Source organism: Amblyraja radiata, chromosome 17 (genome assembly GCF_010909765.2).
Source record: "Amblyraja radiata isolate CabotCenter1 chromosome 17, sAmbRad1.1.pri, whole genome shotgun sequence".
Taxonomy (NCBI): domain Eukaryota; kingdom Metazoa; phylum Chordata; class Chondrichthyes; order Rajiformes; family Rajidae; genus Amblyraja; species Amblyraja radiata.
The window spans coordinates 45161476-45185478 of NC_045972.1; the positions used below are offsets into that span (position 1 = coordinate 45161476).

The following is a 24003-nucleotide window of genomic DNA, read 5'->3' on the forward strand; positions in this document are numbered from 1 at the left end:
CCGCCATTCAATCATGGCTGATCTATCCCTCCCCCCCCCCCCCCCCAACCCCATTCTGATTAGTATTGGCATCAGGGGTGATGGGGAGAAGGCAGGAGAATGGGGTTGAGAGGGAAAGATAAATCAGCCATTATTGAATGGTGGAGTAGACTTGATGGGCCGAATGGCCTAATTCTGCTCCTAGAACTTATGAATAAAGTGCTTTCATTATTTTGCCCCATAAATAAATGATGTCGCAAATATGGAAAGCAATTGAATTTATTTAGTCCAAAGGATGGCACAGTGGCGCAGCGGGTAGAGCTGTTTCCTCACGGCGCCAGAGACCCCAGTGTGATCCTGACCTCGGGTGCTGTCTGTGTGGAGTTTGCACGTTGTCCCTGTCAACACGTGGGTTTCCTCCGGGTGCTCCGGTTTCCTCCCACATCCCAAAGACGTGCGGGTTGGTAGGTTGATTGGCTCCTCTGTAAATTGCCCCTCGTGTGCATGTGAAAATGGGATAGCATAGAACTGAAGTGAACGGGGTGATCGATGGTCGGCTTAAACTCGGTGGGCCGAAGGGCCTGTTTCCATGTTATATCTCTAAACTAATAGATTGTTAAGGGTTTGGACACACTAGAGGCAGGAAACATGTTCCCGATGTTGGAGGAGTCCAGAACTAGGGGCCACAGTTTAAGAATAAGGAGTAAGCCATTTAGAACAGAGACGAGGAAACACTTTTTCTCACAGAGAGTGGTGAGTCTGTGGAATTCTCTGCCTCAGAGGGCGGTGGAGGCGGGTTCTCTGGATGCTTTCAAGAGAGAGCTAGATAGGGCTCTTAAAAATAGCGGAGTCAGAGGATATGGGGAGAAGGCAGGAACGGGGTACCGATTGGGGATGATCAGCCATGATCACATTGAATGGCGGTGCTGGCTCGAAGGGCCGAATGGCCTACTCCTGCACCTATTGTCTATTGTCTATTGTATATTGACAGACAGCATCTCTGGAGAGAAGGAATGGGTGACGTTTCTGGTCGAGACCCTTCATCAGTCTGAAGAAGGGTCTCGACCCAAGACGTCACCCATTCATCCCTTCTCCCCAGAGATGCCGCCTGTCCCGCTGAGTTACTCCGGCGTTTTGTGTCCAACTTCGGTACAAACCAGCATCTGCAGTTCCTTCCTACACATAAAAATAAAACAGTTTGCAAACATTTTGAACAGCGAGAGTGGCTCTTTAAAAGAAGAGCTGCAGAACACTTTTTACTCTGCATAGACTCCTCCTTTGTGTGATCTAACCGGGCACTATTATTGTATATCCTCCAACATCGGAAACACATTCTTTAAGGGCGAGTACCCACGGAGATATGTGTCGATTGTGCAAATTAGACCTCGCTTCTCTACATCCTAGTCCCAAGATCACAATAGTTGCCAAGAGCAATTCTGTCTTTTGATGTTTCAGTTCCAGGAGGGGATTGAAGGTCAGTTTATGCTTTAGATTCAGCGCGTTCTATGGTGAGATCGCTATGATTGTATTTTGTAATGACATCATTCAGAGTTTGAACTGTCTTTGACTTTCTCATTGTTTAACAAGTACAGACTTTGAACCCATTTGTCATGGGCATTTTTTAAATTGTTCGTTCACGTATGTTGGTTTGGTAATTATATTTTGCGGAAATGTAACTGAACGGTCAAGTTTGGACGTAGGTGGGAAATACCCAGGGGTTTGTGCTGTCGAGAGATGACTCCGTTACGGCTGTGATCAGATATCTGGAGCTCAGAAAGTTTAGTTTCGTTTCGTTTAAGGACATAAGTGATAGGAGTAGAATTAGGCCATTCGGCCCATCAAGTCTACTCCTCCATTCAATCATAGCTGAACTACATCTCCCTCCTAACCCCATTCTCCTGCCTTCTCCCCATAACCCCGACACCCGTACTAATCAAGAATCTTTTTCTTACAGAGAGCGGTGAGTCTGTGGAATTCTCTGCCTCTGTTCTCTGCATGCTTTCAAGAGAGAGCTAGATAGGGCTCTTAAAAATAGCCGAGTCAGGGGATATGGGGAGAAGGCAGGAACGGGGTACTGATTGGGGATGATCAGCCATGATCACGTTGAATGGCGGTGCTGGCTCGAAGGGCCAAATGGCCTACTCCTGCACCTATTGTCTATTGTCTATTGTCTATCTACCTATCTCTGCCCTAAACATATCCACTGACTGGCCTCAAAGCCCTTCTGTGGCAAAGAATTCCATAGTTGTTTGGTTTAGTTTAGTTTAGTTTAGTTTAGAGATATAGTGTGGAAACAGGCCCTTCGATCCACTGAGTCCACACCGAACAGCGATTCGGGCACGTTAACACACTCGGATCAATGGACAATTTTTATTTACAACAAGCCAATTAACCTACACAACCCTGTACGTCTTTGGACTGTGGGGAGAAACCGAAGACCTCAGAGAAAACCCAGGCAGGTCACGGGGAGTACGTACAAACTCCGTACAGACAGCACCCGTGGTCGGGATCGAACCCAGATCTCTGATGTTGCATGCGGTGTGAGGCAGTTGCTCTACCCCCTGCGCCACTGTGCCGCCTACAGCAGTGATCGTAGATTCAATTTTACGGTTTGCTATATCTGATTCACATAATCCTACAGCTACAGCATGGAAACAGGCCCTTCGACCCACCGAGTCCATGCCGACCATCGATCACCTGTTCACACTGGTTCTGTGTTATCCCACATTCTCATCCACTCTCTAAACACCAAGGGTAATTTACAGAGGGCCAATTAACCTACAAACCCGCGCCCCTTATAGATTTATACATTAGACTTTAGAAAGACAGTGTGGAAACAGGCCCTTCGGCCCATCTAGTCCAGACCAACCAACGATCACCCTGTACACTAGTTTTCTCCTACATACTAGGGACGGAAGACCCTTTACAGAAGCCAATTAACCTACAAACCCGTGCATCTTTGGAGTGTGGGAGGAAGCCGGAGCACCTTGAGAAAACCCACATGGTCACAGGGCAAACTCAAAACAGACGACATTCGAGGTCAGGATCGTACCTGGGTCTCTGGCATTGAGAGACAGCAGCTCCACCCACTGCGCCAACATGTCGGCCCTAATGTGAGCCGGGATATCAAGCAGCGACTTTAACACGTAGACACGCTAGAGGCAGGAAACATGTTCCCGGTGTTGGGGGGAGTCCAGAACCAGGGGCCACAGTTTAAGAATAAGGGGTAGGCCATTTAGAACGGAGACGAGGAAACACTTTTTCACACAGAGAGTGGTGAGTCTGTGGAATTCTCTGCCTCAGAGGGCGGTGGAGGCAGGTTCTCTGGATGCTTTCAAGAGAGAGTTAGATAGGGCTCTTACAGATAGCGGAGTCAGGGGATATGGGGAGAAGGCAGGAACGGGGTACTGATTGTGGATGATCAGCCATGATCACATTGAATGGCGGTGCTGGCTCGAAGGGCCGAATGGCCTACTGCACCTATTGTCTATTGTCTATTAATCGTAATTTATATCATGATTAGAAATAACTACTTTGCAGAAAATGAAGGAAAAATAATTTACATTTGTACTTTGCATAAACTCAGCCTTTTTAAAAAAACGTTCTCAAAACCACAGTCTCTTTATTACAACCGGAATAACTGCAGAAATGTTTCTCAATTACATAATTAGTTTAGTTTGTTGTCACGTGTACCGAGGTACAGTGAAAAGCGATTTTGTTCCTTGCTAACATGTCAGCAGAAAGACAATACACAATTACAATCGAGCTGTCCACAGTGTACAGATACAGGATAAAGGGAATAACGTTTAGTGCAAGATAAAGTCCGATTAAAGATAGTCCGAGGGTCTCCAATGAGGTAGATGGGAAGGTCAGGACTGCTCTCTAGTTGATGATAGGATGGCGGAGCAGACCTGATGGGCCGAATGGCTCCTATCACTTATGGCTTCTGCTCCTATCACTCATGGACTTATGAGGAACGTACTCTAGCTGAAGAGAGGATGGTTCAGTTGCCTGATAACAGGTGGGAAGAAACTGTCCCTGAATCTGGAGGTGTGCGTTTTCACACTTTTGTACCTCTTGCCTGGACGGGAGAGGGGAGAAGAGGGAGTGGCCGGGGTGCGACTCGTCCTTGATGATGCTGCTGGCCTTGCCGAGGGCATTGTAGACAGAGAACAGTACAGCACAAGAACAGGCACATTCGTTGACGGGACAAACCCGCACGTCTTTTGGGGGAAACCGGAGCACCCGGAGGAAAACCCACGCAGGTCACGGGGGGAACGTACAAACTCCCTACCAACAGCAACCGTAGTCAGGATTGAACCCGGGTCTCTGGTGCTGTAAGGCAGCAGCTCTACCGCTGCGCCACCGTGCCGCCCACATGTGTACTTCCAACATGCAACATCTGGATATGCCCACCCCCTCCCACCTGTGGTCACAGATGAGTTCGCCCTGATAAGTATCATGTTTATAATTTAGCAGATTCACTTCCCATTTTAAAACGTCTTCACGTACACGTGGCTGGCAGGCAAATTAGTTTTTGTGGCTTTAGGTTTAAAGTTTACTATCAGCATATTATGAAAGGAAAATCATGCTTGACTAATCTTCTGGAATTTTTTGAGGGTGTGACAAGTAAAATGGATGAAGGGGAGCCAGTGGATGTAGTGTATCTAGACTTTCAGAAAGCCTTTGATAAGGTCCTGCATGGGAGACTGGTGACTAAAATTCGAGCACATGGTATTGGGGGTAGTGTGTTGACGTGGATAGAAAATTGGTTGGCAGACAGGAAGCAAAGAGTAGGAGTGAACGGGTCCTTTTCAGAATGGCAGGCAGTGGCGAGTGGAGTGCCGCAAGGCTCGGTGTTGGGGCCGCAACTGTTTATCATATATATTAATGATTTGGAAGAGGGAATTAGTAGCAACACTAGCAAGTTTGCGGATGACACAAAGCTGGGTGGCAGTGTGAACTGTGAAGAGGATGTTAGGAGGTTGCAGTGTGACCTGGACAGGTTGAGTGAGTGGGCAGATGCGTGGCAGATGTAGTATAATATAGATAAATGTGAGGTTATCCACTTTAGTGGCAAAAACAAGGGGGCAGATTATTATCTCAATTAGGGTTAGGCTAGGTAAGGGGGAGGTACAGCGAGACCTGGGCGTCCTTGTACACCGGTCACTGAAAGTTGGCGTGCAGGTACAGCAGGCAGTGAAGAAAGCTAATGGAATGTTGGCCTTCATAACAAGAGGATTTCAGTATACGAGTAGAGAGGTTCTTCTGCAGTTGTATAGGGCTCTGGTGAGACCACATCTGGAATATTGTGTACAGTTTTGGTCTCCTAATTAGAGGAAGCACATCCTTGTGATTGAGGCAGTGCAGCGTAGGTTCACGAGATTGGTCCCTGGGATGGCGGGACTGTCATATGAGGAAAGATTGAAATGACTAGCTTGTATTCACTGGAGTTTAGAAGGATGAGTGGGGGGGGGGGCTCTTATAGAAACATATACAATTATAAAAGGACTGGACAAGCTAGATGCAGGAAAAATGTTCCCAATGTTGGGCGAGTCCAGAACCAGGGGCCACAGTCTTAAAATAAAGGGGAGGCCATTTAAGACTGAGGTGATAAAAAACTTTTTCACCCAGAGAGTTGTGAATTTGTGGAATTCCCTGCCACAGAGGGCAGTGGAGGCCAAATCACTGGGTGGATTTAAGAGAGAGTTAGATAGAGCTCTAGGGGCTAGTGGGATCAAGGGATATGGGGAGAAGGCAGGCACGGGTTATTGATTGGGGACGATCAGCCATGATCAGAATGAATGACGGTGCTGGCTCGAAGGGCCGAATGGCCGCCTCCTGAACCTATTTTTTATGTTTCTGTATTTCTATGTTTCTAAAATAGGTGCAGGAGTAGGCTATTCGGTCCTTCGAGCTAGCAACGCCATTCAATATGATCATGGCTGATCATCCAAAATCAGTACCCCGTTCCTGCTTTCTCCCCATATCCCTTGATTCCGTTAGCCCTAAAAGCTAAATTTAACTCTCTCTTGAATACATTCAGTGAATTGGCCTCCGCTGCCTTCTGTGGCAGAGAATTACACAGATTCACAACTGGGTGAAAAAGTGTTTCCTCATCTCAGTCCTAAATGGCCTACACATTATTCTTAAAGTGTGACCCCTAGTTATGGACTCCCCCAACATGGGGAACATTTTTCCTGCATCTAGCCTGTCCAATCCCGTAAGAATTTTATATGTTTCAATAAGAGACCCTCTCATCCTTCTAAATTCCAGTGAATATAAGCCCAGTTTTGTTAACATACAAGGTCAAATTAACACCCATTTCTCCCCTTCCACCTCCCCCTCCCCCATCCCCTGGCGGCTCGGTGGCGCAGCGGTAGAGACCCGGGTTCGATCCCGACTATGGGTGCTGCCCGTACGGAGTTTGTACATTCTCCCCGTGACCTGCGTGGGTTTTCTCTAGGTGCTCCAGTTTCCTCCCTCATCCCGAAGACGTGCAGGCTTGTAGGTTAATTGTCTTCTGTAAATTGTCCCTGGTGTGTGTCGTGGACGGTGTGATCGATGGTCAGCGTGGACTCGGTGGGCCGAAAGGGCCTGATTCTGCGCTGTATCTCTAATCTTGGGACGACGGATGGCACAATGGGCTAAGTGTTCGGCTGGCAACCGGAAGGTAGCCGGTTCGAATCCCGCTTGGAGTGCATACTGTCGTTGTGTCCTTGGGCAAGACACTTCACCCACCTTTGCCTGTGTGTGAATGTGTGTGAGTGATTGGTGGTGGTCGGAGGGGCCGTAGGCGCAGATTGGCAGCCACGCTTCCGTCAGTCTGCCCCAGGGCAGCTGTGGCTACAGAAGTAGTTTACCACCACCGAGTGTGACTGAGGAGTGAATGAATAATGCGATGTAAAGCGCCTTGAGTATTAGAAAGGCGCTATATAAATCCCATCCATTATTATTATTATTATTATTAAACTAAATAACAGCCATTAAATGTGCATGAAAGAACAACAGATGCTGGATTAAATCGAAGGTCGACACAAAATGCTGGAGTAACTCAGCGGGTGAGGCAGCATCTCTTGAGAGAAGGAATGGGCAACATTTCGTGTGGAGACCCTTTTCTTCAGACTCTTCTCCACCCATTCCTTCTCTCCATAGATGCTGCCCCACCCACTGAGTTACTCCAGCATTTTGTGTCTACCAACAGCCATTAGACATTTGGAATGTGTAGGAAGGAACTGATCAAACCGAAGATAGATGCAAAATGCTGGAGGAACTCAGCGGGTCAGGCAGCATCTCTGGCTAAATGTTAATTTGTAAGGCGCCCGGCTTGGGTACCATCTTGTCTCCCTTCCATTCAATCGACCGACTACCGTAATATCTCAGCGTGAAATCCAATTCTGCTTTCACTTGCAGGTTGTCATAGCAATGGAAGTTGACGACAATGATCAGATCAACAGACTACAACGTTTATCAATGAGCGATGATCAATCTGCCGCATCCTGTGGGAACGAGGGTGAGTCTGTTCCGGAGACGGGAAGCTCAGATATCCGAGGTCAGGGATGTCACCCAATGGATGGGATCCCATCACAAAACCAAGCCAATCCAAAAGGTGGGATGACGGAACGTAATGGAGGATACGTCCACTGTCAAATTTAATACTAAATTGTATTATTATAAAGATATTGTTTATAAAGAGATTATGTTAAATCTAATACACAAGTTTACAGGAATAGGGAATCAGAAATTCTTGATGAATGTCTGAACAAGCATCCTAATACTGAAAAACTAATAGCTTATATTTATAACACCCTACTAAATAACGAGGTACCACCGACCGAACTACATAGATACAAATGGGAAAATGAAATAGGTCATCCTATCACGAAAGATATGTGGGACGAAAGTTTACAACAAATACATCAATGTTCATTAAATGCCAGACATACTTTAATACAATTCAAGGTCTTACATAGACTACACTTCTCTAAAATAAAACTAAATAGAATCTTCCCACAAATCTCTCCTATTTGTGATAAATGTCTACATTTAGAGGCTAATTTAACACATACGTTTGCAAACTGTATAAAACTTAAACATTTCTGGACAGATATTTTTGAAATAACTTCAGAAGTTATTAATACAAAACTGGACCCAGACACAAAATTAATAATACTTGGAATATCAGAACAATGCTTAACACTCACAACAAACCAAAGAAACTTCCTCAATTACAGTATAATAACCGGAAAAAAATTAATAAAAATTTTTTGGAAAGGCCCTACAACCCCAACAATTAAAATGTGGATTACGGAAATGTCGGAGACCCTATACTTAGAAAGAATTAGACTTGTCTTAATGGACAAACAAGATCTTTTCCATAAAATTTGGGCTCCATTCATTAACAATCTGAAGGGATAGATTGGCACAGCACGAGGACCCAGCTGAAACTTGAACTCAGGAACAGATGAAAAACTATACTTTATAACCTACGAACCTATCTCCATTGATGTATTACAGGTAACCCATTCCACCTCCCTTGTTTTTCTGTTGTGTTGTTTTTTGTTTTATTTTTGCTTTCTTTTTTATTTGTAACTTTCTACCCTCTATTTTTCTCGCTTTCTATAAAAAATAAAAATACTAGAAGATATTGCAAAATCGGAGAGCATTCCAACTTTAATTTTAGTTTAACAAAAAGAGGAACTGCAGCTGCTGGTTTATACCAAAGAAAGACACAAAGTGCTGGAGTAACTCAGTGGGTCAGGCAGCATCTCCAGAGAACATGGATTGGTGACGTTTTGGGTCAGGATCCTTCCTCAGACATTGGTCTGAACAATCAGTCTGAAGAAGAGTCCCGACAAGAAACGTTGGTTCTCTAGAGATGCTGCCCGATCTGCTGAGTTACTCCAGCACTTTGTGTCTATCTGTCATTTTAGTTTTTAGTTGTAGAGATACAGAATGGAAACAGGCCCTTCAGCCCACTGGGTCCAGACCGACCTTCAAGATTCAAGAGAGTTTATTGTCATGTGTCCCAGATAGAACAATGAAATTCTTGCTTTGCTTCAGCACAACAGAACATAGTAGGCATGAATACAGAACAGATCAGTGTGTCCATATACCATTATATAAATATATACACACATGAATGAATAAAACAGATAAAGTGCAAATAAGCAGATAATGGGCTATTAATGTTCAGAGTTTTGAGTTGAGTTTAATAGCCTGTTGGCTGTGGGGAAGTAGCTATTCCTGAACCTGGACTTTGCAGTCTTCAGGCTCCTGGACCTTCTACCTGAAGGTAGCGGGGAGATGAGTGTGTGGCCAGGATGGTGTGGATCCTTGATGATGCTGCCAGCCTTTTTGAGGCAGCGACTGCGATAGATCCCCTCGATGGAAGGGAGGTCAGAGCCGATGATGGACTGGGCAGTGTTTGTTCGCAAAATGTCTATAATATATAACACACTGGAGCAGAAGTAGGCCATTCGGCCCATGTTTTAACCACATGCAACACCATCAGAAGAATTGGAATACTAGAATACAGAACGGCACACCACAAGAACAGGCCCTTCGGCCCACAATGTCCGTGCCGAACATGATGCCCAGACCAACTCTCAGCTGGATCCACATAATCCATCTCCCTCCATTCCCTGCATATCCATGTGCCTATCCAAACGTCTCTTAAACGCCACTATCGTATCGGCCTCCACCACCATCCCTGGCAGCGCGTTCCAGGCACCCACCACCCTCTGTGTAGAAAAACCTGCCCCCACATCTCCTTTAATCTTTGCCCCTCTCACCTTAAAGCTTTGCCTCCTAGTATTCGATTTTTTCCAACCTGGGGCGAAAAAAGGGATTTTCCCATTCTGGGAATAATATTGTAGGTGATTTCCTGGATTAATTGAATCTAAATGAGAAGTAAAATGCTGCAAGGTATTTGTTTTCCCGATGGGCCAATACACCCCTCGCCCTTCCCTTCCCCCTAAATTCCTTCCTCCCGCCTCACTATTCGCAACTTTAAGCCTTTGTCTCACGCCTTCTGGTTTTTATATCAGACCTTTGACCAACCATTTTGTCCTAAAAACATTCCTCACCTGCCTCCACCGATTACCTGTGCTGGAAGGAACTGCAGTTGCTGATGTATACCAAAGTGAGACACAAAAGGTTGTGTAACTCAGCGGGTCAGGCAGCATCTCTCTAACTTCTACAGGTGCACAGTAGAGAGCTTGCTGACCGGTTGCATCGTGGCTTGGTTCGGCAACTTGAGCGCCCTGGAGAGGAAAAGACTACAAGAAGTAGTAAACACTGCCCAGTCCATCATCGACTCTGACCTCCCTTCCATCGAGGGGATCTATCGCAGTCGCTGCCTCAAAAAGGCTGGCAGTATCATCAAGGACCCACACCATCCTGGCCACACACTCATCTCCCTGCTACCTTCAGGTAGAAGGTACAGGAGCCTGAAGACTGCAACAACCAGGTTCAGAAACAGCTACTTCCCCACAGCCATCAGGCTATTAAACTTGGCTCGGACAAAACTCTGAACATTAATAGACCATTATCTGTTATTTGCACTTTATCAGTTTATTTATTCATGTGTGTATATATTTATATAATGGTATATGGACACACTGATCTGTTCTGTATTCATGCCGACTATGTTCTGTTGTGCTGAAGCAAAGAAAGAATTTCATTGTCCTATCAGGGACACATGACAATAAACTCTCTTGAATCTCTCTTGAATCTCTTGAATCATCTCTGAAGAGAAGGGTGAGTCTGAAGAAGGGTCCCGACCCAAAACCTGTGACTTATTCCTCTTATGTCATAAGATGCTGCCTGACCCGCTGAATTACTCCAGCCTTTTGTGTTTATCTTCGGTGTAAACCAGCATCTGCAGTTCCTTCCTAACATGACTTAAAATATGCACCTATCACCTGCCAGGCTTTATCCTGCCCTTGTGACACCAAAGAACTGTAGATGCTGGTTTAAACTGAAGATAGACGCAGAATGTCAAAATGCTGGAGAATTCAGTGGGTCAGGCAGCATCTGAAGAGGAAATTGCAAGGTGACATCTGTTGACTAGACATAGAGCTACAAAGTTGAGGTGGTTAGTATCAGTTTATTGTTAAGTTTAGTTTAGTTTAGAGATACAGCAAGGAAACAGGCCCGTCGGCCAACCATGCCCACACCGACCAGCGATCCCCGCACATTAACACTACGCTACACACACTAGGGACAATTTTACAATGACACCAAGCCAATTAACCTACAAACCTGCACGTCCTTGAAGTGTGGGAGAAAACTGAAGATCTCGGAGAAAACCCACGCAGGTCATGGGGAGAACGTACAAACTCCGTACAGACAGCGCCCGTAGTCGGGATCGAACCCGGGCCTCTGGCGCTGTGAGGCAGCAGCTCTACCGATGTGCCGCCCCTGTTGGCAAGTTTATCGAGATGATGAGAAGCTTTTGTTTGGGCGCTATCCCATTATAACAGATCATTCTATACCAGAGTACAACCAAGCCATATACAGGTATAACAGGCAGTGCATAGAGAAAAATATCAGCGTGCAGAAATGGACCCACCCTAGTCTGGAGTAACGGAATATGGTTTAACAGCATTGTAAAAAGTGCTGCAAAATGCTCCTCTGTTCCAGTTCCAGAGAAAAATTCCAAAATACACAACGTTACCTGTTACAAGTTGGAAGAAGGGTCTCGATCCAACACATTCTACCCATGTACTCCAGAGATGTTGAGTTACTCCAGACATGGTATCATTTTTTCTCCAGAGATGCTGCTTGACCCACTGATTTACTCCAGCACTTTGTGTCATTGTATCTCTAGAGATGCTGCCTGACCCACTGAGTTACTCCAGCACTTTGTGTCATTTTTTCTCCAGAGATGCTGCCTGACCCACTGATTTACTCCAGTACTTGGTGTTGTTTTCTGGGCTAAAGTTGAACTAATTTTCTCTTTGCTCCTCTCAGCGCTGTGCGGCAGGGCACTGCCAGAAGCTCTGCTGACCACCAAGCAGCTGTTTCAGTACTGGAACACCATGAACAAGAAGGTGAAACCCATCCGCCTACTCTTCGAGATACCAGAGACCAGAACTGTGAAGGAGCAGGGCTCCAGATACGTGGTGAGTTTGACCCCAACAGACTAGAGGCCTCTTGTGTGTACAGTAGACAGTGGTCTAGGAGTCGTCACACCAACATCTCAGGCATTTAGCAATTGTCTCCTCAAACCTCAGACAATTAGTATATTCTACTTAAAGGGCAGCACAGTGGCGCAGCGCCAGAAACCCGGGTTCAATCCTGGGCGGGCACGGTGACACAGCGGTAGAGTTGCAGCCTCACAGCGCCAGAGACGCGGGTTCGATCCCGACTACGGGTGCTGTCTGTACGGAGTTTGTACATTCTCCCCGTGACCACGTGGGTTTCCTCTGGGTGCTCTGGTTTCCTCCCGCACTCCAAAGACATGCAGGTTTCCGCCCACCGAGTCCGCACCAACAAGCAATCACCCGTACACTAGTTCTGTCCTACGCTCCGGGGGCCATTTTACGGAAGTCAATTAACCTACAAACCCGCACGCACGTCTTTGGCGTGTGGGCGGAAACCGGAGTACCCGGAGAAAGCCCACACTGTCACAGGGAGAACGTGCAAACTCCGTGCAGACAGCACCCATAGTCATGATCGAACCCGGGTCTCTGGCGCTGTGAGACAGCAATTCTACTGCTGCTCTACTGTGCTGCTATTAATACTTGGAATATTCTTGAAAATAAGTAAAAGTTCATTTCTTCAAAAGTCCTTTCAAAATCAATTATTTCCCAGGGCATAATGCTTATTAATCAGATTATTGCATGAAATGCGTTTATCCAAAAAAAGGTGACACAGCACGGTGCCGCAGCGGTAGAGTCGCTGCCTTCAGCGTTGCAGCGTCGGAGACCCAGGATCGCTCGGGCGCTGTCTGTACTGCACGTTCTCCCTGTGACCTGCGCGGGTTTTCTCCGAGATCTTCGGTCTCCTCCCACACTCCAAAGAGGTACAGGTTTGTAGGTGAATTGGCTTGGTATAAACGTAAATTGCCCATAGTGTGTGTGGGGTAGAGTTAGTGTGCAGGGATGGCTGGTGGGTGCGGACATGATGGGCTGCTCTATCTCTAAACTAAACTAAACAGATTTTTTTAATTAGAAAGTGATAAAGCTACTTGTATTTCACATGGAATCACCTAGTTCTTCTGACACTGAAAATGTCCTATGAAAGCATAATAAGTCTCACTTTTTTCTCTAAAAATTGCTGCTATTAGATCTATTTCAAACTAATTTCACTGGAAATGTATTTCAATTGGTATAGTACTGCTTTGCTACCACTTCCCCCATTAATAAGGGAAATGGGTTACATGCAATAATCCTTAAAGCATTAACTATAGTAGCAGAAAGAGGAACATGATAATACAAGAGATGTGATACTGTGTGAATTATTGAAAGCCTTGTTTACTGGAAGTTTAGTAAATCTGCTGGAGATTTGGATGAAAGGAGAAGTCTAACAAGGGCTACTGCGCAAGATGTTGTGCATTTGCATTCCTCAAATCCAAATGAAATTGTCCAAAGAAACTGGCCATTCGGCCCACCGAGCCCATGCCGACCATTGATCACCCGTTCACAAGAGTTCTATGTTATCTCATTTTCCCATCCACTCCATGCAGAAGTGGGGCAATTTTACAGAGGCCCAATTAATCTACAAACCCATGTTTTTGGGGATCTGGCAGGAAACTGGAGCACCTGGAGGAAACCCACGTGGTCACAGGAAGAACCTGCAAACTCCACACAGACAGCGCCTAAGGTCTGGATCGAACCTGGGTCTGGTGCTGTGAAGAAGCAGCTCTACATGCTGTGTGTGTGTGTGTGTGTGTGTGTGTGTGTGTGTGTGTGTGTGTGTGTGTGTGTGTGTGTGTAGATATATATATATATATATACTAGACTAAGTGGTGTGGCATTAAGAATAAAACAAGATTACAAATAATAAAAAGATCTAACCATTATTTTTTAAATTATTGGGCTGCAAGCTTCACTGACAGTGAAAATGCTGACTGGTATCGGTGCTAAGAAGCTGCTTGCTGAAAGTACGTATTGCCGTGTCTTATCAGTACTTAGAAGCTGTTTTATGACGCACGTATTGCTGCTATCTGCTATAGATGCTAATGAATTGCTTGCTTGAGCACGTCCTGACTGCTATCGGTGATGGGGGGCTGTTCACGCACCTCACGTACTACGGCTACCAGCGGCATATGAGTTGTGGTCACACGTACGACTAGTGTTGTGTAGGACGCATCTTGCCTGTAACTGAGTAATTCATGCCACTTGAATTTGGTGGCCTTGTACCCTGCTTGATGTGGTATAAAACTGCACTTGAATTTGGTTGTCTTGCACCCTGCTCGAAATGGAATTTCAAGGAATAGCCTTGAGTCCACTGCCAGCCCACCAGCCGTGAGTGAACTGCCTGCACATCAGGCTTGAGTGACTGAGCTGCCAGCCCAAGAATCCATTTGAGCAAAAAATTTCATACTAGCCCTCTGGAAACCAGTCCCTTCAGCCCACAACACCCATACCAGCGCTCCAGGAAGCCCCCCCCCTCCCCACTGGCCACCAATATTGGAATTGGTGGAGAGGTGGAATATTGCGTTAGGGGACCAGCCCTTCCGTGTGAACATGGGACCCAACGGGTCCCACTCAGTCTAGTATATATAGATATATGTGTGTGTGCCCCCAAGTCTATGTAGTTTGGAGCTTATTTGGAGGTTGCTGGGGTTTAATAGCCGTGTGGCTGTAGGAAGGAATTGAGTGTGTAAGTTCATGATCAAAACGGAATAAGAACATGCAGATGTAGACGTGGAGCAGATGGAAAGCCCCAAGACAGTTCTGTCTCCTTACTCACATTGGCCCATGATATCATCAGGGGTTACGGGGACCTGGTTAGATTCACCACGGGCAAACAAGTGGGATTTTCACTCATAACGATGATAGAAGCTGACAATCCCCGCCCGGGAAACGCTGCCTAGTTTCAGAGTTCCACACTCGTGTGAAGTACTGTGGTGGGGAACCTGATATTGGCATTTAGAGTTGGCTTGTGTTGAAGTGCAGATGCTGCATTTAGTCTGATGCCAAGTCGAAAATGAGGAAGTCAATGAGGAAGTTCGACACAAAATGCTGGAGTAACTCAGCGGGACAGGCAGCATCTCTGGAGAGAATGAATGGGTGACGTTTCGGGGTCGAGTGCTTCTTCAATCAGGAAGTCTGAAGAAGGGTCCCGACCCAAAACGTCACCCATTCCTTCTCTCCAGAGATGATGCCGGTCCCGCTGAGTTACTCCAGCATTTTGTGTCTCTCTTCGGTGTAAACCAGCACCTGCAGTTCCTCCCGACACATCAAAACACGAGGTCAGATTTTAGACTGCAATTGTTTGCCCCAGTTGCAGAAAATGGTAAAACATAAACTCACAGGTTTAGCATTGAAACTCTGATTCATGGCAAACTTGTGTGTAATGTGTGTAAAATCAGGAGGGGAATAAATGGCCCAAAGGGCCAGTTTCCATGCTGAAGTAGACACAGAATGCTGGAGTAACTCAGCAGGTCAGGCTGCATCTCTGGACGAAACGTTCATAAGTGATAGGAGCAGAATTAGGCCATTCGGCCCATCAAGTCGACTGTCATTCAATCATGGCTGATCTCCCTCTCTCCCTCTCTCTCCGTCTCTTTCTCCCTCTTCCTCTCCCTCTCTCTCCCTCTCTCGCTCCCTCTCCCTCTCTCCCTCTCCCTCTCTCTCCCTCTCTCTCCCCCTCTCCCTCTCTCCCTCTCTCCCTACACCATTCTCCTGCCTTCTTCCTATAACATCTGACACCCGTACTAATCAAGAATAGGTGATATTTTGGGTCGGAACCCTTCTTCAGACTGAAAATAAAAGTGGGGTGGGGGAGGTGGGGGGAGAATAATCTGGAGGTGGGAAAAGTCCAGAACAAATCCGAGCCGTCAACTGATGACCTCAGGAAGAGTGGAGTCCATAATGGTCCATTGTTGGCAGTGGAAGAGGTGCTAACGAGAGGGGTACGAGGATGCGAACAGTGGAACTAGTAGAACGCTGAGGGTGGGGAAGGGAGGGGGAGAGGGGGGAGGGAAGGAATGCAGGAGTTACTTGAAATGAGAGAAATCAATGTTCATACCGCTGGGTTTTCTTCGGCTGTTCCGGTTTTCGACCACATTCCAGAGACGTGTAGGTTTGTGGGTTAATTGTCTTCTGCAAATTGGCCCAGGTGTGTAGGATAGATCTAGTGTGAGCGGGGGATCGTTGGTCAGCCCGGACATGAAGGGCCGAATGGCCTGTGTCCGCGCCGTATCTCCAAACTAAACTAAACTAAACAAAACAAACTAGGGACAATTTACACATACACCAAGCCAATTAATCTACCAACATGTACATCTTTGGAGCGTGGGAGGAAACCGAAGATCTCGGAGAAAACCCACGCAGGTCACGGGGGGAATGTACAAACTCCGTACAGACAGCGCCCGTAGTCGGGATCGAACCCGGGTCTCCGAAGCTGCAAGCGCTGTAAGGCAGCAACTCAACCGCTGCACCACCGTGCATTGTCTCCTTTGTGTCTCTGCACTGTACACAAACTCAGGGAATAAGCTAGGTTTCAAATGCTAATGAATATGATGCAAAAGGAAAAAAACATTCTCAAGAAACTGACCCAAAGTGCTGATGTAACTCAGGCAGGATCCCTGGAGAACATGAATAGGTGACGCTTCGGGTTGCATATCAAAAAAGATCTGCATTTGCAGTGCGCCTGCCTCTAACGTGTAGGGGGTGGATGAGAAAGTGGGATAGCATTAGGCTAGAGTGAACAGATTGGTGTGGACTCGATGGGCTGAAGAGACCGTTTCCTCGCAGTATTTCGAAAACAAAAACAAAAAAACAAAACTTGCGTTTTTCCAGGAGTGTAGAGGCACTGAATTATTTTTATGCGGAAAATACGTTGTCCTGGTTGTCACAAGATCGACGAACCTACAAACCTGCACATCTTTGGGACGTGGGAGCACAGGGAAACTCTGCAAAGACAGCACTCGTAGTCAGGATCGAACCTGGGTCTCTGTGCAGATACACCAAAGTTTTGATCAGTAAGGGTATCAAAGGTTACGGGGAGAAGGCAGGAGAATGGGATCGAGAGGTAAAGATAGGTCAGCCATTATTGATTGGCTGAGTAGACTCGATGAGCCAATTCTGCTTATTTTCCTTTTTTATTCATTTACCCATATATTTATTTATTGGTCTGTTTATTTATCTATTTATTTATCTCTCTTCCTATCTATTTATTGGCTTATTGGTCTACGTAGTTATCTATTTATTGTCTAACTGTCTAACTATCTGTCTATCGAATGGAATCTTACAGAAACATAGAAAATTCTTCGAGGATTAGACAGGGTAGATGCAGGGGAAAGTTCCCGACGTCGGGGGAGTCCAAAACCAGGGGCCACAGTTTAAGGATAAGGGGTAGGCCATTTAGGACTGAGATGAGGAAAAACTTTTTCACCCAGAGAGTTGTGAATCTGTGGAATTCTCTGCCACAGAAGGCAGTGGAGGCCAATTCACCGGTTGTCTTCAAGAGAGAGTTAGATTTAGCTCTTAGGGCTAAAGGAATCAAGGGATATGGGGGGAAAGCAGGAACGGGGTACTGATTTTGGATGATCAGCCATGATCATATTGAATGGCGGTGCTGGCTAGAAGGGCTGAATGGCCTACTCCTGCACCTATGCAGGAGTTTCCCCATGGCCCCAGTGAGCTCATCTCCAGTGTGGTCTAAGTTGAGGGTGCACATTCTCTCTATGACACCACAGACTTCACCCACATGCTCCTGGGGCCAGCAACATCCAAAGTACATGCTGGTTGGTAATTTAAGTGGCTCTGGTAAATTACTAATAGCGCAGGTGATAGGCTTATGAGAGAGATACAGTGGGGAAATGAGATTGCTCCAGGTGTCAGCATCGGCTTGATGGGCCAAGTAGCCTCATAAGAACATGTGATCAACGACAGCAAGACATTAGCTTCAGTAAAGTCTCTAACTGCACAGTTATATATCGTGACTTTCAGCCTGAAGAAGGGTCTCAACCCAAACGTCACCCATTCCTTCTCTCCAGAGAGGCTGCCTGTCCCGCTGAGTTACGCCAGCATTTTGCGCCTATCTTCAGTTTAAAAGCAGTTCCTTCCCACACACGTCTGTCTGTCCATCTGTCTATTTGTCTATTACAAGATTCAAGAGAGTTTATTGTCATGTGTCCCAGATAGGACAATGAAATTCTTGCTTTGCTTCAGCACAACAGAATATAGTAGGCATGAATACAGAACAGATCAGTGTGCCCATATACCATTATATAAATATATACACACATGAAACAGATAAAGTGCAAATAAACTGATAATGGGCTATTAATGCTCAGTTTAAATTAATTATCAATTAAGTTGTTTCAGCTGTGCTGAATTTGCTGGGATATTCATTGGGATTATGTTAGGATGAATTGTGAATCATTTTCTGAAGTTGCCCTAAGCTAGTCTGCCGTGTCTTTTCCACTCATCAGATGTACAAGGTGGTGGTGATCAGGTCGGGCACCTACGACGGCAACCAGGCCTGCATTGAACGGCGATACTCGGACTTTGAAAAACTGCACAGAAATATCCTGAGGAACTTTAAAGAAGAGGTGGAAGAGATCACTTTTCCAAAGAAAATGATGGCGGGGAACTTTCTTCCCGGGAAAATCGCCGAGCGGAAGCTGGCGTTCCGGGATTATCTGGCGCAGTTGTACGCAATCAAAGACATCCGCTTCTCCGATGAGTTTATTGAATTTTTCTATCTGCCAGAGGTGCAGGAGGGATACGGGTGCCTGAGGAGTGGACAGTACACCAGGGCTCTGAAGGGCCTTCTCAATGTGTTCAGCTTACAGGAGAAGCTGTGCATGCATCACCACATTACCCTGGTCCTTACTCTCAGTGCTATTGGACTGTGTTGCAGAGACCTGGGGCATATAGAAGATGCCTATGAATTTTGCGAGAAGGCTGGGCTTATCTTGCACAATTTTAGTTGCCACCGGTATTATTACCCTCTGATGACGATTCAGGTTGCCCTGGGAAATGAGTTGGGGAGGAACATGCGGCACTTACAGGAAAGGCTGATCAAAATGGAGGAACTCCACGGAAACCAAAGCAACCAGCCGTCACTGAAAGAGCTGGTGGTGCAGGAATACATACTGGACGGCTGATGGGGACGCAAGGAACTGCAGGTGTTGGACTTCTGCATGGAACCCAATGTGCCAGAGTAACTCAGCGGGTCAGGCAGCATCTCTGGAGGGCGTGGAGAGGTGGCGTTTCGGGGATTGGAAGCCTTCCTTGCTGGGATAGGCGAGATTTCAGATCGGGAGCCTTTTTCAGACAGAAGAAGGGTCCCGACCCCAAACGTCACCTTTCCATGTCCTCCAGAGATGCTGCCTGACCCGTTGAGTTACTACAGCACATTGTGTTCCACATCAGCGCGGTGGCGCAGCGGTAGAGTTGCTGCCTCACAGCACCAGAGACCCAGGTTCGATCCTGACCACGGGTGCTGCCTGTACGGAGTTTGTACGTTTTCCCCGTGACCTGCGTGGGTTTTCTCTGGGTGCTCCGGTTTCCTCCCACACTCCAAAGGCGTATAGGTCTGTAGGCTAATTGGCTTGGTAAAAATTGTTTCCATGCTGTTTCTGTAAACTAAACTAATTAAGACAGAAGAATCCATCTTCACCAGATAGTTAAATTGCCAAAAATGTTATTGCTGGAATTTCTGCTGTGTCTCATTAACTTGGCCACTTTTGGGGTGATTTATACTTCAACTTGTTCAGTCACAGAAATGCAACAAATTGTTTATTGCCTTCTTATGATCAGACATGATCATATTGAATGGCGGTGCTGGCTTGAAGGGCCGAATGGCCTACTCCCGCACCTATTGTCTATTGTCTATCGTCTCATCTCCGTTCTAAATGGCTTACTTATTCTTAAACAGTGGCCTCTGGTTCTGGATTCCCCCAATATCGGGAACATGTTTCATAGAAACATAGAAACATAGAAATTAGGTGCAGGAGTAGGCCATTCGGCCCTTCGAGCCTGCACCGCCATTCAATATGATCATGGCTGATCATCCAACTCAGTATCCCGTACCTGCCTTCTCTCCATACCCTCTGATCCCCTTAGCCACAAGGGCCACATCTAACTCCCTCTTAAATATAGCCAATGAACTGGCCTCGACTACCCTCTGTGGCAGAGAGTTCCAGAGATTCACCACTCTCTGTGTGAAAAAAGTTCTTCTCATCTCGGTTTTAAAGGATTTCCCCCTTATCCTTAAGCTGTGACCCCTTGTCCTGGACTTCCCCAACATCGGGAGCAATCTTCCTGCATCTAGCCTGTCCAACCCCTTAAGAATTTTGTAAGTTTCTATAAGATCCCCTCTCAATCTCCTAAATTCTAGAGAGTATAAACCAAGTCTATCCAGTCTTTCTTCATAAGACAGTCCTGACATCCCAGGAATCAGTCTGGTGAACCTTCTCTGCACTCCCTCTATGGCAATAATGTCCTTCCTCAGATTTGGAGACCAAAACTGCACGCAATACTCCAGGTGTGGTCTCACCAAGACCCTGTACAACTGCAGTAGAACCTCCCTGCTCCTATACTCAAATCCTTTTGCTATGAAAGCTAACATACCATTCGCTTTCTTCACTGCCTGCTGCACCTGCATGCCTACTTTCAATGACTGGTGTACCATGACACCCAGGTCTCGCTGCATCTCCCCTTTTCCTAGTCGGCCACCATTTAGATAATAGTCTGCTTTCCTGTTTTTGCCACCAAAATGGATAACCTCACATTTATCCACATTATACTGCATCAGCCAAACATTTGCCCACTCACCCAGCCTATCCAAGTCACCTTGCAGTCTCCTAGCATCCTTCTCACAGCTAACACTGCCCCCCAGCTTAGTGTCATCCGCCTCTAGTCCTGCCTCTAGCGCATCCATAGTCTAGATTGTTGCTTCGTGTGTTCTGCTGACTCCTGTTTTGTAATCAGTTGTTAACATTGGATTTACACCGGACTTTCCCGGCTCTTTGTGCAAGGAATTATAACAGTTTTGCCGTGGCAAATGAAAAGAAAGCGTCTACTTTAGCGCTGAGTTTCAGGTGAGACTATGTTGTGGTCTTGACGAGGGAAGTATACACAATAAACATTTTCCAAAACATGAACTTGAAATGATTTATGTCCAAAAAAAACCCTTTTGATGATATTGATTCCGTCATAACAATGGATCAAGCGTGTGAATGTAATGTTCTAAAACGCCACAAAGCTGTTAATTACTTTAATTTACAGTTACAACAATGAAACAGGCCATTCGGTCCATCAAGCCCACCCCGACCATTGATCAGCTGTTCACACTAGTTTAGTTGCAGCTTAGTTTAGTTCAGTTTACTTTAGTTTAGAGATTCTGCGCGGAAACAGGCCCTTCGGCCCACCGAGTCCACACCGACCAGCGATCCCCGCACACTAACACTATCCTACACACACTAGGGACAATTTACATTTATACCAAGCCAATTAACCTACAAACCTGTTCGACTTTGAACCGAAGATCTCGGAGAAAACCCACGCAGGTCACGGGGAGAACGTACAGACTCCGTACAGACAGCACCCGTAGTTGGGATCGAACCCGGGTCTCCGGCGCTGTGAGGCAGCAACTCCACCAATGCTACTTTCCCACCCACTCCCTACACACTAGGGGCGATTTACAGAGGCCAATTAACCTATAAATTGACACGTCTTTGGGATGTGGATCGACACCGGGTGGCAAACCAGTCCAGACTCCATACAGATAAGCACCCACAGACAGGATGGAACCCGGCTCTCTGGAGCTGCAAGAGTTGTAAGGCAGCAAATTTACCGCTGCACCACTGTGTCGCTGTTATAACCTTGCGCATGGGCCATGCTAATCTTCTCTGTACAATAGACAATAGGTGCAGGAGTACGCCATTCGGCCCTTCGAGCCAGCACCGCCATTCACCGTGATCACGACTGATCAGTACCCCGTTCCTGCCTTCTTCCCATATCCCCTGACTCCGCTATCTTTAAGAGCTCCATCTAACTCTCTCTTGAAAGCATCCAGAGAATTGGCCCGCACTGCCTTCTGAGGCAGAGAATTCCACAGACTCACAACTCTTTCAGTGAAAATTTATTTCCTCATCTCCGTTCTAAATGGCTTACTCCTTATTCTTGAACTGTGGCCCCTGGTTCTGGACTCCCCCAACATTGGGAACATGTTTCCTGCTCCTAGCGTGTCCAATCCCTTAATCTATATTACTAAATCTCTGATCTTGACCGCTTTTGGCCCACTGTGCTGCGATTTCCGACAGAACGCCGCCACCTACGGCCGTCATTTTTAGCCACCTCGCTCAGAGCCCCCCTCCGTCTTATGGGTGCGGAGGATTTTTCCCATCGATGAGAAATCAGAGAGATATTAATGTTTTTTAAAAATTCAACATTCTCTCTGCTGCCCCTGCTGGAGGGAGAAGGAGGGACTATAAAACCAGGAAGTGGTGTGCCTCACTCAGTCTGCAAGATGGATGAAGCCAAGGGTCATGTCTCTCTGAGCTCTGAATAACACTGAACAAATGTCTACACAACTGTGAGTACCCTTAATGTGGTTTGAAAATGAAAATATGGTTTGTTTGAAGTAAAAAGGCACTGCCTGCAAATGGTGGTTTGGGTGCTTTGGCTTGAAGTTGAAAGGCACTACTTACTGCAAATGGTGGCTTGGGTGCTTTGGCTTGTAGGTGAAAGGCACTACTTTCTGCAAATGGTGGCTTGGGTGCTTTGGCTTGAGGATGAAAGGCACTACTTACTGCAAATGGTGGCTTGGGTGCTTTGGCTTGAAATTGAAAGGCACTACTTGCTGCAAATGGTGGCTTGGGTGCATTTGCTTGAAGTTGAAAGGCACTACTTACTGCAAATGGTGGTTTGGGTGCTTTGGCTTGAGGTGGAAAGGCACTACTTACTGCAAATGATGGCTTAGGTGATTTGGTTTGAAGTTGAAAGGCACTTCTTACTGCTAATGGTGACGGGTGCTTTGGCTTGAAGTTGAAAGGCACTACTTACTGCAAATAGTGGCATGAAGTTGAAAGGCACTACTTACTGCAAATGGTGGCTTGGGTGCATTGGCGTGAGTTGAAATGCACTATTTACTGCAAATGGTGGCTTGGGTGCTTTGGCTTGAAGTTGAAAGGCACTACTTACTGCAAATGGTGGCATGAAGTTGAAAGGCACTACTTACTGCAAATGGTGGCTTGGGAGCTTTGGATTGAAGTTTTAAAAAATCACCATTCTCTCTGCTGCACCTGCTGGAGGGAGGGGGAGGGACTATAAAACCAGGAAGTGGTGTGCCTCACTCTGCAAGAAGGATGAAGCCAAGGGTCATGTCTCTCTGAGCTCTGAATAACACTGAACTAATGTCTACACCACTGTGAGTACCCTTAATGTGGTTTGAAGATGAAAATATGGTTTGTTTGAAGTAAAAAGGCACTGCCTGCAAATGGTTGTTTGGGTGCTTTAGCTTGAAGTTGAAAGGCACTACTTACTGCAAATGGTGGCTTGAGAGCTTTGGTTTAAAGTTGAAAGGCACTAGTTACTGCAAATGGTGGCTTGGGAGCTTTGGCTTGAAGTTGAAAGGCACTACTTACTGCAAATGGTGGCTTTGGTGTTTTGGCTTGAAGTTGAAAGGCAGACCTTATTGCAAATGGTGGCTTGGGTGCTTTGGCTTGAAGTTGAAAGGCACTACTTACTGCAAATGGTGGCTTGGGTGCGTTGGCTTGAGGTTGAAAGGCACTACTTACTGCAAATGGTGGCTTGGGTGCTTTGGCTTGAGGTTGAAAGGCACTACTTACTGCAAATGGTGGCTTGGGTGCTTTGCTTGAAATTGAAAGGCACT

At 46.3% G+C, this 24003-nt stretch overlaps 1 protein-coding gene across 2 annotated transcripts; it reads left to right on the plus strand.

Moving 5' to 3' along the window:
• Positions 1-1318: 1318 nt before the first annotated feature.
• On the plus strand, positions 1319-19435 carry snx20 (sorting nexin 20). 2 transcript variants are annotated; one of them, XM_033036352.1, is made up of 4 exons: positions 1319-1453; positions 7393-7588; positions 11956-12107; positions 18593-19435. In XM_033036352.1, exons 2-4 carry the CDS (start codon positions 7405-7407, stop codon positions 19268-19270), a joined length of 1014 nt encoding a protein of 337 aa, XP_032892243.1. In that variant the 5' UTR covers positions 1319-1453; positions 7393-7404; the 3' UTR covers positions 19271-19435. The 2 variants fall into 2 exon arrangements, with proteins under 2 accessions (XP_032892243.1, XP_032892245.1); XM_033036354.1 differs by having other exon boundaries at positions 7393-7492.
• Positions 19436-24003: the final 4568 nt, after the last annotated feature.

Excerpts from the sequence above, each read along its gene's own strand:
- snx20 (XM_033036352.1), top strand. The coding sequence starts at position 7,405 with ATGGAAGTTGACGACAATGATCAGATCAACAGACTACAACGTTTATCA. Across the intron at positions 7,589-11,955 it reads AAACCAAGCCAATCCAAAAG|CGCTGTGCGGCAGGGCACTG; the intron begins GTGGGATGACGG and ends TGCTCCTCTCAG. Across the intron at positions 12,108-18,592 it reads AGCAGGGCTCCAGATACGTG|ATGTACAAGGTGGTGGTGAT; the intron begins GTGAGTTTGACC and ends TCCACTCATCAG.